The sequence below is a fragment of the Setaria viridis genome, chromosome 4 (assembly GCF_005286985.2).
Source record: "Setaria viridis chromosome 4, Setaria_viridis_v4.0, whole genome shotgun sequence".
NCBI lineage: Eukaryota > Viridiplantae > Streptophyta > Magnoliopsida > Poales > Poaceae > Setaria > Setaria viridis.
Genome location: NC_048266.2, coordinates 32,996,656 through 33,008,883, shown reverse-complemented (window position 1 = coordinate 33,008,883; position 12,228 = coordinate 32,996,656). Strand labels below are relative to the sequence as shown.

Below are 12,228 nucleotides of genomic sequence, written 5' to 3'. Positions count from 1 at the left end.
TTGATATCTCGCTCTCATTAATATGAGGCCTCTATCCATTGATCGCCGATACCATATTAGAACTATGCAAGAGAAATACTATTTATTTGATATTTTTTATTCACATAAATGATAATATACATCGAAATACGATTATGTATGACTTGATATCTTTGACCTTACTATTAAATAATCACTATTTGACTTTATATCAAAGTCGGTTTTCTAATTAATTAAAACCGGGACAAAAAGATTTGCCACAGATCTATAAATACCTGCCTTTGTGCTTGCCATTCTTCGCATCCCAAAAGCCATCTTCATAGTTTATACTAGCTAGCAGCAATTGTTGTAGAACACAACACTTTCCCCCATGGATCCCACCAAGACCAATGGAGAGTGGAGTGCCTCTGAGATCAAGATAGTCAAATCACTCATCGCTAGGTACAAAGCCAACAAAAATTACACAGCTGACATGAACAAGAAGCATAGTGACATTATCAATGAAGTCCATGCAATGTTCCCCTTGAAGGAGAGGCTTCAAGTAATAAGCTTGTATGTTGATCTCATAGTGGAGATGATGCAAAGCACCACCGACAACAGCTCCTACTACTTTGTGGCAGCAAGCAGGGACCTTGTGAACAACAACTTTGAAATTCCAGTGGAGGATCCAGCCATAGACAACATGAGGGTGTCACAAGCGGTGCCATTAAGGCAGTCTGCTCCTCGTATGCAGAGGCTGCGCACCGGATTTTGGACCATGCCAGAGCACAGGTTCTTAATTTACTAGATGTCTTTTAATCCTCTTACATGCACAAGCCATGATCTATCTTTAATTTTAATTTATTTTTGCACTATTGTTTGGATATAATTGGCATTTATTTCATGTGAATTATTATTACACTTCTTCAAAATATGGGATGCACTTCCTAATTTTGATGCCTAAAAACATGGCAATCTTAATAGATGTTCAACAGGCACTTGAGATGGGAGGTTAAGGAAGGGAAGGATAGGGGTTGGGGCTTTTTTTTTTGAGGGATTGATGCTATTGAGCTTAGAAAGAGGGTTTGGGAAGGTATAGCTTGTGGAGTTTTTATTGTCATGAGACACGAAGATCTTGTGTTATTTTAACTGATTTTGCATATATGAAGAAGATCTAAATTCCTATCTTAATTGTGCATCCCAAAACCCTATCTTGTTGTAGGTTATTCCTTCGCGGTCTGCAAGTTTACGGTCGTGGCAACTGGAAGAACATCTCTAAGTACTTTGTCACCACCAGGACACCAGTGCAAGTCTCCAGCCATGCCCAAAAGTACTTTCGGAGGATAGGGAATAATGCCCGCAAGCAACGCTATAGCATCAATGACATTGGCCTTTACGATGCTGAGCCCTGGGCGCAGAACAACAATTCTGACTGGGAGGGGTTCATCACCAGCGGTGCCTACAACTCAAACCACATTGGAGCTGGTGGCCAGCATGCCACTATGAACAACCTGGCTCAAGTTCAGCCGCCCATACTTTATCATGCCAGCCAAGCCAGTAGCAGCAGCCAGGTGACCACCTTGGCTATTGACAAGAAGATTGGGGCTGCCAGTTCTTCTGTGGCTCTAGTGATAGAGGGGGCTGGGTCCTCCCAGGCAGCTTGTCTTGGTGATCAGCTGGGAGATTTCCTTTCTGACTGAAAGATGAATATGGATATGTTCTAGGTGTCACATATAGTCTAGCATACTTAGATGCATGGCAACCTAGATTGTTGAAGGCAATATATATGCAGGTTAAGTCTAGTACTCCTAGTAACCGAGAGTGGAACCGAGAGTGGATAATAATTTTGTACTCCCTCCGTCCCAAATTATGTTCATTTTTGCTTTTTTAGATACATATGTTTTATTATGTACCTAGATATATACTATGTCTAGACACATAGTTTTTAAACTATGTACTTAGAAAAGATAAAATGAACAGTAATTTGGAATAGAGGGAGTAGCAGTGAACTTTGGCTTGCATCGATGTGGTATTGCTATATGTATTTCTTCATGTTTTATTATTGTGTCGTTTGTTTAATGTATCGACTATATTTGTATAGACATTACCCTGAGCTTATAATTAATATATATGTATTATGTATATTCATTATTGCCTAGCGCATCTTCAATCTCATGATGCTTGTTCCCGCTTCTATTTGACTCCGTGATCCACCACCACTTTCCACCCATCTGGCCATCTCCTAGTCCACTCTCGAGGCTCCTCCTTTGGCTAATCATTCCATTTTGAGACTCAACTACCACAAATGCTGCCCAACCGGCGTTCTTTGCCACTGGCAGCCGGTGGCCCCCTGGCTCTGCCCAGTCTGCTGTCTCCTCAGCTGCCATCTAAGCCCACTTCACCTCCATGGATGAAAAATCCCCCAACCTGAACTCCCCAATGGCGTCTGAAAATGGCAAGTTACACTATATATTGAGTGATCCGAAAGCAACACCTCTTGAAAGATTCACTGATAGATGTTCAGGCAGCTGGAATAGAAGCAGGGGCGGAGCTACGTACCCTATCGGCGGGGTGGGGCGGCTGCCCCAGCTACCGGTGTTCTAGCCCACTACCCCTCTTACACCTCTGGACACTGGCCCTTGCCCCTACCTATTCGTTTTTCTGCCGAGCACGGCGTCGGGCGCCATGGACGATGAACAAACGACGAGCGCGACAAGAAAGATAACCCTTTGTCCGCTGTCTGGTATTGTTTTTCCGGGCCATCCCAAGCGCTCGGTAGTAGTAGCCCATAGGTGAAGCGTGAAGGCCCAAGGGCCAAGTCAATAAAAATCAAGGGACTCCCGCCAGAGAGGCCGAGAGGCTCGATCGATCCCACTTCCCAAAGTGTCCGTCCAATTTCCATCCATCCGCCTGGGGTCTGGCGGTCTGCTGCCTTCTGCTTCTAGTGCTCGTGCTTGCCGTGCGAGCGAAGCGAGCACGTCAGGAGCGTAGGTCGGCGGTGCACGGCTCTGGTGATGCACGGACCAGGAGTAGTAGGTGGGGTGTGGGGCCATGGGCGCAGTGCAGGTGCATCGTGATGGTGATGGTCTTGGAGGAACGGACGAGCAGCAACCCGGCACTGGGTGTATGATCACTGCATAATTACTCGTTATACAATTTGATGGTTCATATATTTGTGCAAGAAATATAAATTTATTCTTTAAATTTGAGGTTACATCTTAAAACTTCATTTGCGTTGTTTATCCACTTTTTTTCTATAGTTTGTGGCGATTGCAATATATAATTTTGATGTGAATTTGTGTTTTTTAACTTCTAGTTAAGTCAAGTCGCCCAGCTATATTTTTTTCCTTGACTCCGCCACTGAATAGAAGTGTAAGAAATTAAGATTAGACGGATGTAGGAGATAATGATTTCACTGACGGACACATCCATATTAGGTAGCAAGTTTCTGTACAGATCCATGTGTAACTAGCGATGCTTTTCTTCTGTGTCCTTTAATCCATTATACCTTGGTATTGTAAATGGAGAACCCTCAAGACAAAAGGAACATGTTAGTCTGTTGGTCTCTTTCAATCAATCGACAAATTAACCCGGAGCGATGCAGGCATGCATGCAATCTGTTAATTCCTCCACCTACATACAGAGCATGTGAATGATCTCGAGGCGTTTTCTTTAAGATCCGGTACAAAGACCGGCATTCATTAGGAAGAAGAAGAAGTTTACATGCTCAAGATGCACGGTACAGCCAGGAGGTCCCCTCCCAGTAGACTACCGGCGGTAGGGGCAATGTAACTAAAGCGATTACTCCCTAATTCTAAGTGCAACTAAGTTACCCAGGTCCTTAGCACCAGCCAGAACCCAAAGCCATGCAGTTCCTCCCCAAGCGAAATTGACTGAACTTTTTTAGAGATAACTCAGTATGTGTACGACAGGTAGCTACTTTGTGCAAAGTAGTGTAGCTAGAGACCTGTATACACCCCACGTAAGAGTAAGACCTTAGAATTAAAACCTCGCATTGACACCTTAAAATTTTAGTGAAGATGACTGAAATTTGTTGGACATAATTCAGTATGACATGCAGCTACATTGTGCAAAGTAGTGCGGCCAGATCTACATGTGGACCCGTGTCAAGAGTCGGGCTTTAAAACTAAAACCTCGCATTCACACCTTAAAACTTTAGGAAATCGATGGAATTTATTGGATAACACACAACTATTTTGTGTAAAGTATTGTGGCTAGATCTACATATAGGCCCAATATCAAGAGTCGGAACCTGAACTAAATTCCCGAGTTCACACGTTAAAATTTTAACAAAATTTACTGAAATTTGCTGCAGACGACTTAGTACGATAGACAACTACTTTATGCAGATTAAAGTAGTATGGCTAGACCTACACGTGGTATCGTCACCAAGAGATAACAAAGAAATCCCACAGGTACCTGTTAGGGGTTGGCATTGGGTGCAAATGGGGCAAATGAGGTGGGGCGGGGTGGGTTTGTTAAGTGCATTTTTTGGGTAGGGTTGGATTGCCATAAATAGTTAACTAGATGTGGATTGGGGTGGATTTAACACCATTAGGGCAAGTACATTGCTACACGTCAGCGGTCTCATAGGTCGTCTCATGCAGTGCCACGTAGGATTTTTGATGACGTGGAGAGGAGAGAGCGAGGAGAGAGAAAGAGGTTGTTGCTTCACGAAACAACCACCTCATGAGCTAAATTGTAGGACTACGAGACAACTTAACAATCATTGTACGAGTTATTGTTATCATGCAACTCATAATATTTTATTTTTCTTATACACAAATTAAGGAATTATATACCACTACCAGACAACTTATAGGACAACCCATCAAGATTACGTGTCAATGCATGAGATCGGCTATTAGATGACACCAATATACTTGCCCTTAGCAGATCCAACACCTAGTGCCTTACTGTGCGGATCTACGTGCCTGTACCTGACCACCCTACACAAGGGGCCACCGGCGCACCACCTTGCTTTGGGAGGATGCATGGTCGGGGCACCCAGCCCCTACCATGACACCCGCTATTCTTTTTTTTTTACCTTAGATTTGTTTGTTGCTAGGTGTGCATACCGCACACGGAAGTGCCACGTCAACACGTGCCAAACTTGGTGCGCCTATGAGACACTGACACCCGTTATTCTCAGTACCAGTTTTATCACTTAGATCGAGCATAGCAACTACCTAGTTAGATAACATGCACTATCTATCTATATCTATCTATCTATCTATCTATGTACATCTATATCTATATCTATCTATATCTATATCTCCACAAAAGAGCACTTAAACATACAAGAATGTATTCTGGATAGCCAAATCATGTCTAAACCTTTAAGGGTGATAAGGTTTTGTCACGCTAGCTAGTATAAGCACTTACAATCAAGAAGAGGAATATTGGAGTCGATCAAACTTAATTGAGTCCTCCAGGCAAGTACATTGGTATTGTTTAATAGAATGTCTCATGTTTTGCCATGTAACGTTGAGATGACTTACAATCTGTAGAATAGGTTGTCTCATAGTACTTTATAATTCGTTAATTTATTCATAGAAAAATAAATATTATGAAAGCAACAACTACTCCTACAATGATGATGACTGATGAGTGGTCTCATACTCCTAAAAATTAGCTTATGAAGCGGTTGTTTCATGACACAACGATCTCTTTCTCTTACCTCACTCTCCCTTCTCCACATCACTGAAATGATATGCGGCACTGCATAAGAATAGAGCTGGGCCTTAGGCCGTGCCGTACCGTGCTGGCACGGCCCGGCCCTCTTGTGCCTCATGCCGCATCGTGCTCTAGACTTCTAGGCACGCTAGACATGTCGTGCCATGTCGACATGGCACGGCAAGTCTTTTACTAGGCCCAAGCACGGCCCTTGGCACGCCGGCACGTGTTTGTGATGTGCTAGTCCAAGCATGACCCTCGTGACATACATGTTTATCTTTTTATTGGTGCTCATTTGCTTGTACATACTTTTGCTCTTGTACGTACAAAATAATTTCTAAAATTAATAGAGGAAACAAGTTGTCGTTGTCAAGATTTGCGGATCAAGACTCTAGACTAGTAAATTTCTTTTATGCGCGTAAGACTTCGGATGGTGGCGTGGGAGACACGGGGTTAGACTGGTTCGGGCAAAAGGAGGCCCTACGTCCAGTATTGAGGCTGCTCGTGTTACCCATGCGGGGTTCTGTAGTAGGGGTTACAGATGGGTGAGAGAGGGAACTGATCCCAGGTCTCTTGAGTATGCTTGTGCTCTAAGGGAGTGTGAGTGTGTACTGTTTGCTTGAGAACAAGAGTCCGAGACCCCCTGTCTCATGACCCCCGGTCCTCCTTTTATAGCGCAAGAGGGAGCTTGGGGTTACAGTTGAGCCAGGCGTCAGGAGGAGAAGTAGGAAGGATAAGCTAAGTAGAAAAATAATACAAGGGGAGGGTCCCAAGGCCGCCGCTCTTGCTCTGGCCTCCGGTCCCTGTCAGCGTGTCCGGCGAGGGAGGGCGATTCCTTCCCGATCTTGTCGATGATCTCCCTGGTCGTCGTCGCCGTCGAGCATGATGATGAGCCTCAGCCTCGGCATCCGTACCCGTCGGGGAGGAGGTCCGATTCTGTTGCCCTGCCGATTACCGTAAGACCCGGACGTCGCATCCCTGAAACTGCCGTTGGGAGCACGGGGCGCAAGAGCAAGCGATATGCCCTCCTGTGTCGTTCGGCGCAGCTCATGAGTGCTCCGTGGCGAATCAGAAGGGGCTGCGGCCACTGCTGCTCACGCCGCACGGCCGCGCACCGGTATTCGGGACCGGTTACGTTGGGGACGCCGCTCCCTTTTGGCTTGACAGGGCCGTGGCGCATTTATGGCGAGGTCGATAGGGGGACCCACGAGATCGTCATCCTGATCCTCCAGTCCGCGCCCGAGGCGAATATTCATCTTGTGGACCCGAGCGAGTCCGACCCTCGCGCCCAGGGTCGGGCGAGGCGGAGTTTCTGTGGTGGGGGTCGGGCGCTCCCGACCCCGGTCCCCTAGGTCGGGCGAGGCGGAGTTTAGTCTTCAAGGGGTCGGGAGCGTCCGACCCCGGGACTCCGGGTCGGGTGAGGCAGAACGTGGCCTCTCCCTTTCATATTGGGCTGACGGCAATTTTGCTACCTTAGATGGGCCTGGGCCTTTAAGTTTTGTTGATTTCGTGGGCTAGGGGAGATCGTTGATATTTCCCCCCAACAGTAGCCCCTGAGCCTGTGGTGGAGCGGGAACGCTCCTCCAAAGGCTGCAGCGGTTGCCAGTGTGGGATTCTCTTCGTTTGATCCGGGGCAAGGGGAGCTGTTTGGATGGTGTTGACCGAAGGGACCGATTGGACGACTCATCCCATGCGCTGCTCGGCACTGGGGGACGTCTGGTCATTCTCTTTCATCCGAGAACCTTAAGTTAGGACCAGCCGCGTGGCCTTAGGTTGCGAGGCCAGCCCCCGAGCTCCCACGCGTCGCAGGGGACCGGTTAGAGGTTGGGTCGACTTTCGTTCGTTCACCCTCAAGCGTCCGTTCGCTAGGACGGAGGGGGCGAGCCGTGCCATGCTATCCTCGTCGGACGAACTGTGGTGCTCTTGGAGCTACAAACGGGTTGATTCGAGTGGGATCCCGATCCCCGTTCAGGGGGGTCCGGCTAGGGCCAGGCTGGTGGCGTACCCCAGGCTCCAGCCGGCCAGTTCATATAGTTCCCGAGTCCGTTCGGTCAGATCCGGGGGCTCGTTGCCTTTCCTCGTGGAAAAACCATGAACTTTGATGCCGGTCTGGACTCGAATGTGAGCTTGAGATGCCCGGGGCCGTCGCGCGCCCGGGTTACGGTCGCTAGCGGACCCGTCTCTTCTCACCCCTCGCTCGTGGGCATATTGAGGCGGCTGTCGAACCCGCAGCGGGCCAGCCTTCGATCCTCTGGATCGTAATGGGCCGTAGGGGCATTTCCAGCCCCGTATCCCTCATTACCTTTCGGTGGGCCTTGGGCTGAATCGTGGCAGATGTTGTGTCTTGGGCCAACCGTGGGGGACGTCGTGTGCGCGTCTTCCGGGAGACGGAGTTATGGAGGGTGCCGACCTGCGAATCGAGGAGGAGAGGATGTCTCTGCGGCCGATCGTGCGCGAGGTTTCCGAAAGGAGGGTGGGCGTGATGGGGGCGTACCTGGCGCCGTATTTATGGCGACAAGGGCGTCAGTTCTGCTTCCTTCGCGCCTTCCCTATAAAACGAAGGCTCCGCCTCGCTGGTTCCGCCCGCCTTCTGCTTCCAAGTCTTTTCGCCTTCCTAGCTCGCCCTCATCTCATCCGCGTCCGCTTCGTCTTCCTCCGCTCAGCGCTACGCCCTTTCTCCTCATCCCCGTCGAGTTCCTTCCTCCTTCAGCGATGGGATCCTGGGGGATTTCCCACTTCAACTCCTCGCGCGCCGAAGGCCTGGTGAGGAAAGGCCTCCTCTACGAGAGGACGGAGGTGGGCGAGTGGGAGCTCCCGGGGTCGGAGCAGGTGCCGACACCTCCCGCCGGCTACATCGTCTCCTTCGCCCACTTCCACAAGCGGGGGTTCGTGACTCCGCCGAGCCGCTTCTTCTGCGGCTCCTCCATTACTACGGGCTCGAGCTGCAGCACCTCAACCCCAATGGGATTCAGCATATCGCGGCGTTCGTCGCACTGTGCGAGGGGTTCCTGGGCATTGAGCCCAACTTCTCGCTGTGGAAGTACTTTTTTACGGTCAACCTGTACCAGAAGATGGAGAGGAGGGGGAACCAGCAGCGGTCGCCCCCGATGCTGATTGGGTGCGCCGGGATCCACCTCCGCCATACTCGCTCCAAGGAGTACATGGCGATGAAGACCGTGGCGTCCCACAAGGGGTGGCACAATCAGTGGTTCTATGTAAAGAACTAATCAAACTCCCCCCTGCCGGAGTTCACCGGCCGTACTATCGATGTGGCGCCAGAGGTGTGGGCGTACGGACCGGTCGAGAAGGAGAAGAAGCAGTTCCACAACCTGCTGTAGGCCATTGAGCAGTTGAAGAGGAGGGGGTTGACCGGCGCCGGGGTCATCAGGGCGTACCATGCCCGGCGGGTGGCGCCGCTGATGCTCTGGGCTCGTTCTCTCGCCGACATGACTCTGGGCGCGTCGACCGAGGGTACCGTCCTGGTGACGGGTGCGCTCGCTGCCTCCGAGATCCGACAGCGGATTCGGGAGGCGTTGGACGACAAGGACGCCGACTACCCGGTGCCCGGGCACCCGCCGATGCGCCCGGACAAGGGCTTTATCGACCTGGTAAGGGATTAGGCGCCGACCTTCTTTTTTCGTGTCTCTTGGTCGTCGCTCTGACACGGGGCCATTTAGTGTTTGTAGGGCATGCTGACCTGGGTTGTGGACTCGCACCCGCCGGTGCCGGAGGACGCCGATCGGCGGCTGCAAAACCGTCTCCTTGCTGAAGAGCAGAAGCGCCGCAAGGACAAGGAGACGGCAAAAAAGAAGAAGAAGGCCGCCAAGGAGTTCCAACGGCGGTGGCGAGGGTAGGTCGTGTCGGACGACGATGACGACGACGATGATGACGATGAGGAGGAGGATGAGGAGGATGACTTGGAGGAGGAAGAGCTTGTCTTATCCCCTCGGTCGGGTGCGCTCGTTATTTGGGAGGCGCGCCCGCAAACGACCGTGAGGAACGAAGCGGGCGGATCATCCACCCGGGGCTTGGCTCCACAAGGCTCCGGGGCCATGCCCCAGGGGTCAGCGCGGGGCGCCCCCCAGGAGCCGGCACGGGGTGCTCCCCAGGAGTCAGCACGGAGCGCTCCCCAGGAGTCAGCACGAAGCGCTCCTCAGGAGCCGACGCGGAGCGCTCCCCGGAGGTCTACGGAGCCCGCCCCCGCCGTCGCGCCTGCGGCCCAAGAGCAGAGGAGCGGCGGCAAGCGGCCGCTCCCGGACACCCCGGGGTCGGCGTCCGGCTCGGAGGTGAAGCGCGCGCGCCGTCCTTGCTCCGGAGGAACGTGAGTTGGATTCCCTCGTGAACCTCGCTCCTTTCCCCACCTTGCGTTTGTTTCCGCTGACATTTGTTTGTTGTTTCGCAGCGCTGCCCCCCGTGGCCTCATTCTGCAGCTGGCGCCCAAAACGGCGCTGCGGGTGTTGTCCGCCTCTGCGGAGCGGACCGCGGCCCCACCCGCGGCGAGCGGCGGGGTGCCCGGTGAGGTCGCGGGTCCCGCCGCAAAAACGGCCCCTATGACGGCGACCGGTGGAGTGGTGGTGCCATCGGGTGCGGGAGAGGGCGTGGACCCCGCTCCGCCTTCCGCTTCCTCGGCCGACCCTTAGGTGCAGAGCGTCGTTCCCCAGGGCCCTCAGGTCGGGGAGGTGATCGACCTCGACGCCGACGAGGCGGAGGGAACAACGGCGACGGGAATAGGGACGGATGTCCCTGCAGCCGCGACGGGGATGGCGGCGGCAACAGAGGAGGGAGGGCCTGCCTCCGCGGCCGCGGCGGTGATGGAGGCAGGGACCTCCACCCCGGAGGTCCCGGCGGAGGTGGCACCAGCGGCGGAGGTGGAGGTGCCCGCTCGAGGGGCTCCGACAGGGGCGGAGGAGCCTACCTCGGCGGTTGCGGCGGAGGGCGAGGTGGCCGCGGGGATACTTGTTCTACCGCCTGCGTCAGAGGCGGTGGCGCCGTTGGGCGGGCCCGCGACGACCCCGACAGCGACAGGTGCGCAGGCGCAGGGACCGTCGGCGAGCCCAGCGGCTTCCGGGATGATGGAGCCTGCTTCGACGGCGGCGTCGGGATCGGCTCCCGCCTCGGCATTGGCCGCTTCCGTTCCTAGGGCGTGGAGAGGGTCCGTCCTGCGTTGGACGTCCCGTGAGGACCCGCCGAGGCACCTCTTCACCTTGGATGACGCCGCGGAGTGACGCAAGTGGCAGGCGGTGCAGGGCAGCCTCGCCAACGCCCGCGCGGCTCTGTCTTCGGTGTTGGGGGAGTTGAACAATGTCGTCCCCCCTGGTAGCTAGGTGCGATACTTCTTCCGTTGGTAGTTGTCTCTTACCTCTGATGGCGTATCGCTTTGCAGGCTCTCCAAGAATGCAGTCGGGGGAAATCTGATTTCCTCCGGCTGGAGCGGGGGCTGTGGGAGTGCTTCAACTTGGAGAGGGAGTGGACCAGGGAGCTGTTCATGCAGATTGCTGCCGCCCAGCAGGTCATCATCGATCTGCAAAGGCGCGAGCAAGCAGCGTAGGAGGACGTACGGCGATCGGAGGCCAAATTCCAAGCCGTCGTCGATAAGGCCCGCCTCGATCGCGAGGAGCTCCAGGCCGCTGCTGCCGAGAAGGCCCGACTTGATGCCGAAGAACTCGCGCGGCTGAGGGGAGATCTTGATGCCCTTCAAAACATCGTCGAGCATATCCGGCGTGAGCGGCAAAAGGCCTTGCAGGAGCAGGATTCCGAGGCGGCCCGGAAGAGCGAGGTTGAGAAGATGGCGGCCGAGCTTGGCGCGGAGGTCGGTCAGCTCCGGGCGCAAGTGCAGGGGCTCCAGACCGCTGTGTCCCAGGGGGCCGACCAGGAGCGTGAGCTGAAGGCCCGGTCCGACGGTGAGACTCCTTTTCGTTTCTGTGCCTCCATGGTGTTGCGGTGATTTCTAACTTGGTGGGTCTTTCCGGGTGGTTCTTGCAGACGAAATCGCCCGGCTGAGGGAGCTACTCGACGCGGAGCGTGGTGAGCACGGTGCCCTACGGGATGCGGTCCACGTCGTCTGTGATAGACTCGGCGTGGTCACGGGGGAGGGGTCGAGCTCGCTGTCGGCTCGTGTCCTCGGGATGTACCGCCGGGCCCGCGAGATCGCCGTGGATGTGCTCCACACCGGCGTGCGGCGAGCCTTCGGGGTCTTCGGCTCCCATTATTCCGGCATCAACTTTGCCGGGATGAGCGGAGGATACGCTGCTGGCTACTCCAAGGCTGAGCTGGATGAGATCGACGTGTCGGTGTTCAACCCGGCGGAGGCCTTGGCGAAGCTCCTGGAGGATGAAGCCGTCCCTCCCGAAGATCCCCCGGCGAACTAACTGTACCGGGCTGGCGCCCAAGTTGTAAATACGTTAGTTTCAAGCTTGTTTTGTAACGGCCATGGGGGCCTTTTTCATAACTTGTCGTAAACAAGTTTCCGATCCTCCTTCTCGTTTCTGGACTTGGAAAGTTTAAAGCGCGTTGTCGGGCGTGTCAGTAAGCGTTGATGGGTGAAGGTACCGTAGCCGCTTGGGCGTAGGTTTT

General features: G+C 53.3%; 1 protein-coding gene across 1 annotated transcript; it reads left to right on the top strand.

The window, feature by feature from the left end:
* Positions 1–349: 349 nt before the first annotated feature.
* Positions 350–1,658, top strand: LOC117853647 (uncharacterized). The gene is made up of 2 exons (XM_034735951.1): positions 350–750; positions 1,181–1,658. The coding sequence occupies exons 1-2, from the start codon at positions 350–352 to the stop codon at positions 1,656–1,658; spliced, it is 879 nt and encodes a 292-aa protein (XP_034591842.1).
* The last annotated feature ends 10,570 nt before the right edge of the window (positions 1,659–12,228 follow it).

What these genes read in the sequence shown, in the direction of transcription:
- LOC117853647 (XM_034735951.1), top strand. Translation starts at nt 350, where the DNA reads ATGGATCCCACCAAGACCAATGGAGAGTGGAGTGCCTCTGAGATCAAG. An exon ending in TGGACCATGCCAGAGCACAG is followed by an intron (nt 751 to 1,180) that starts GTTCTTAATTTA and finishes ATCTTGTTGTAG; the next exon opens with GTTATTCCTTCGCGGTCTGC.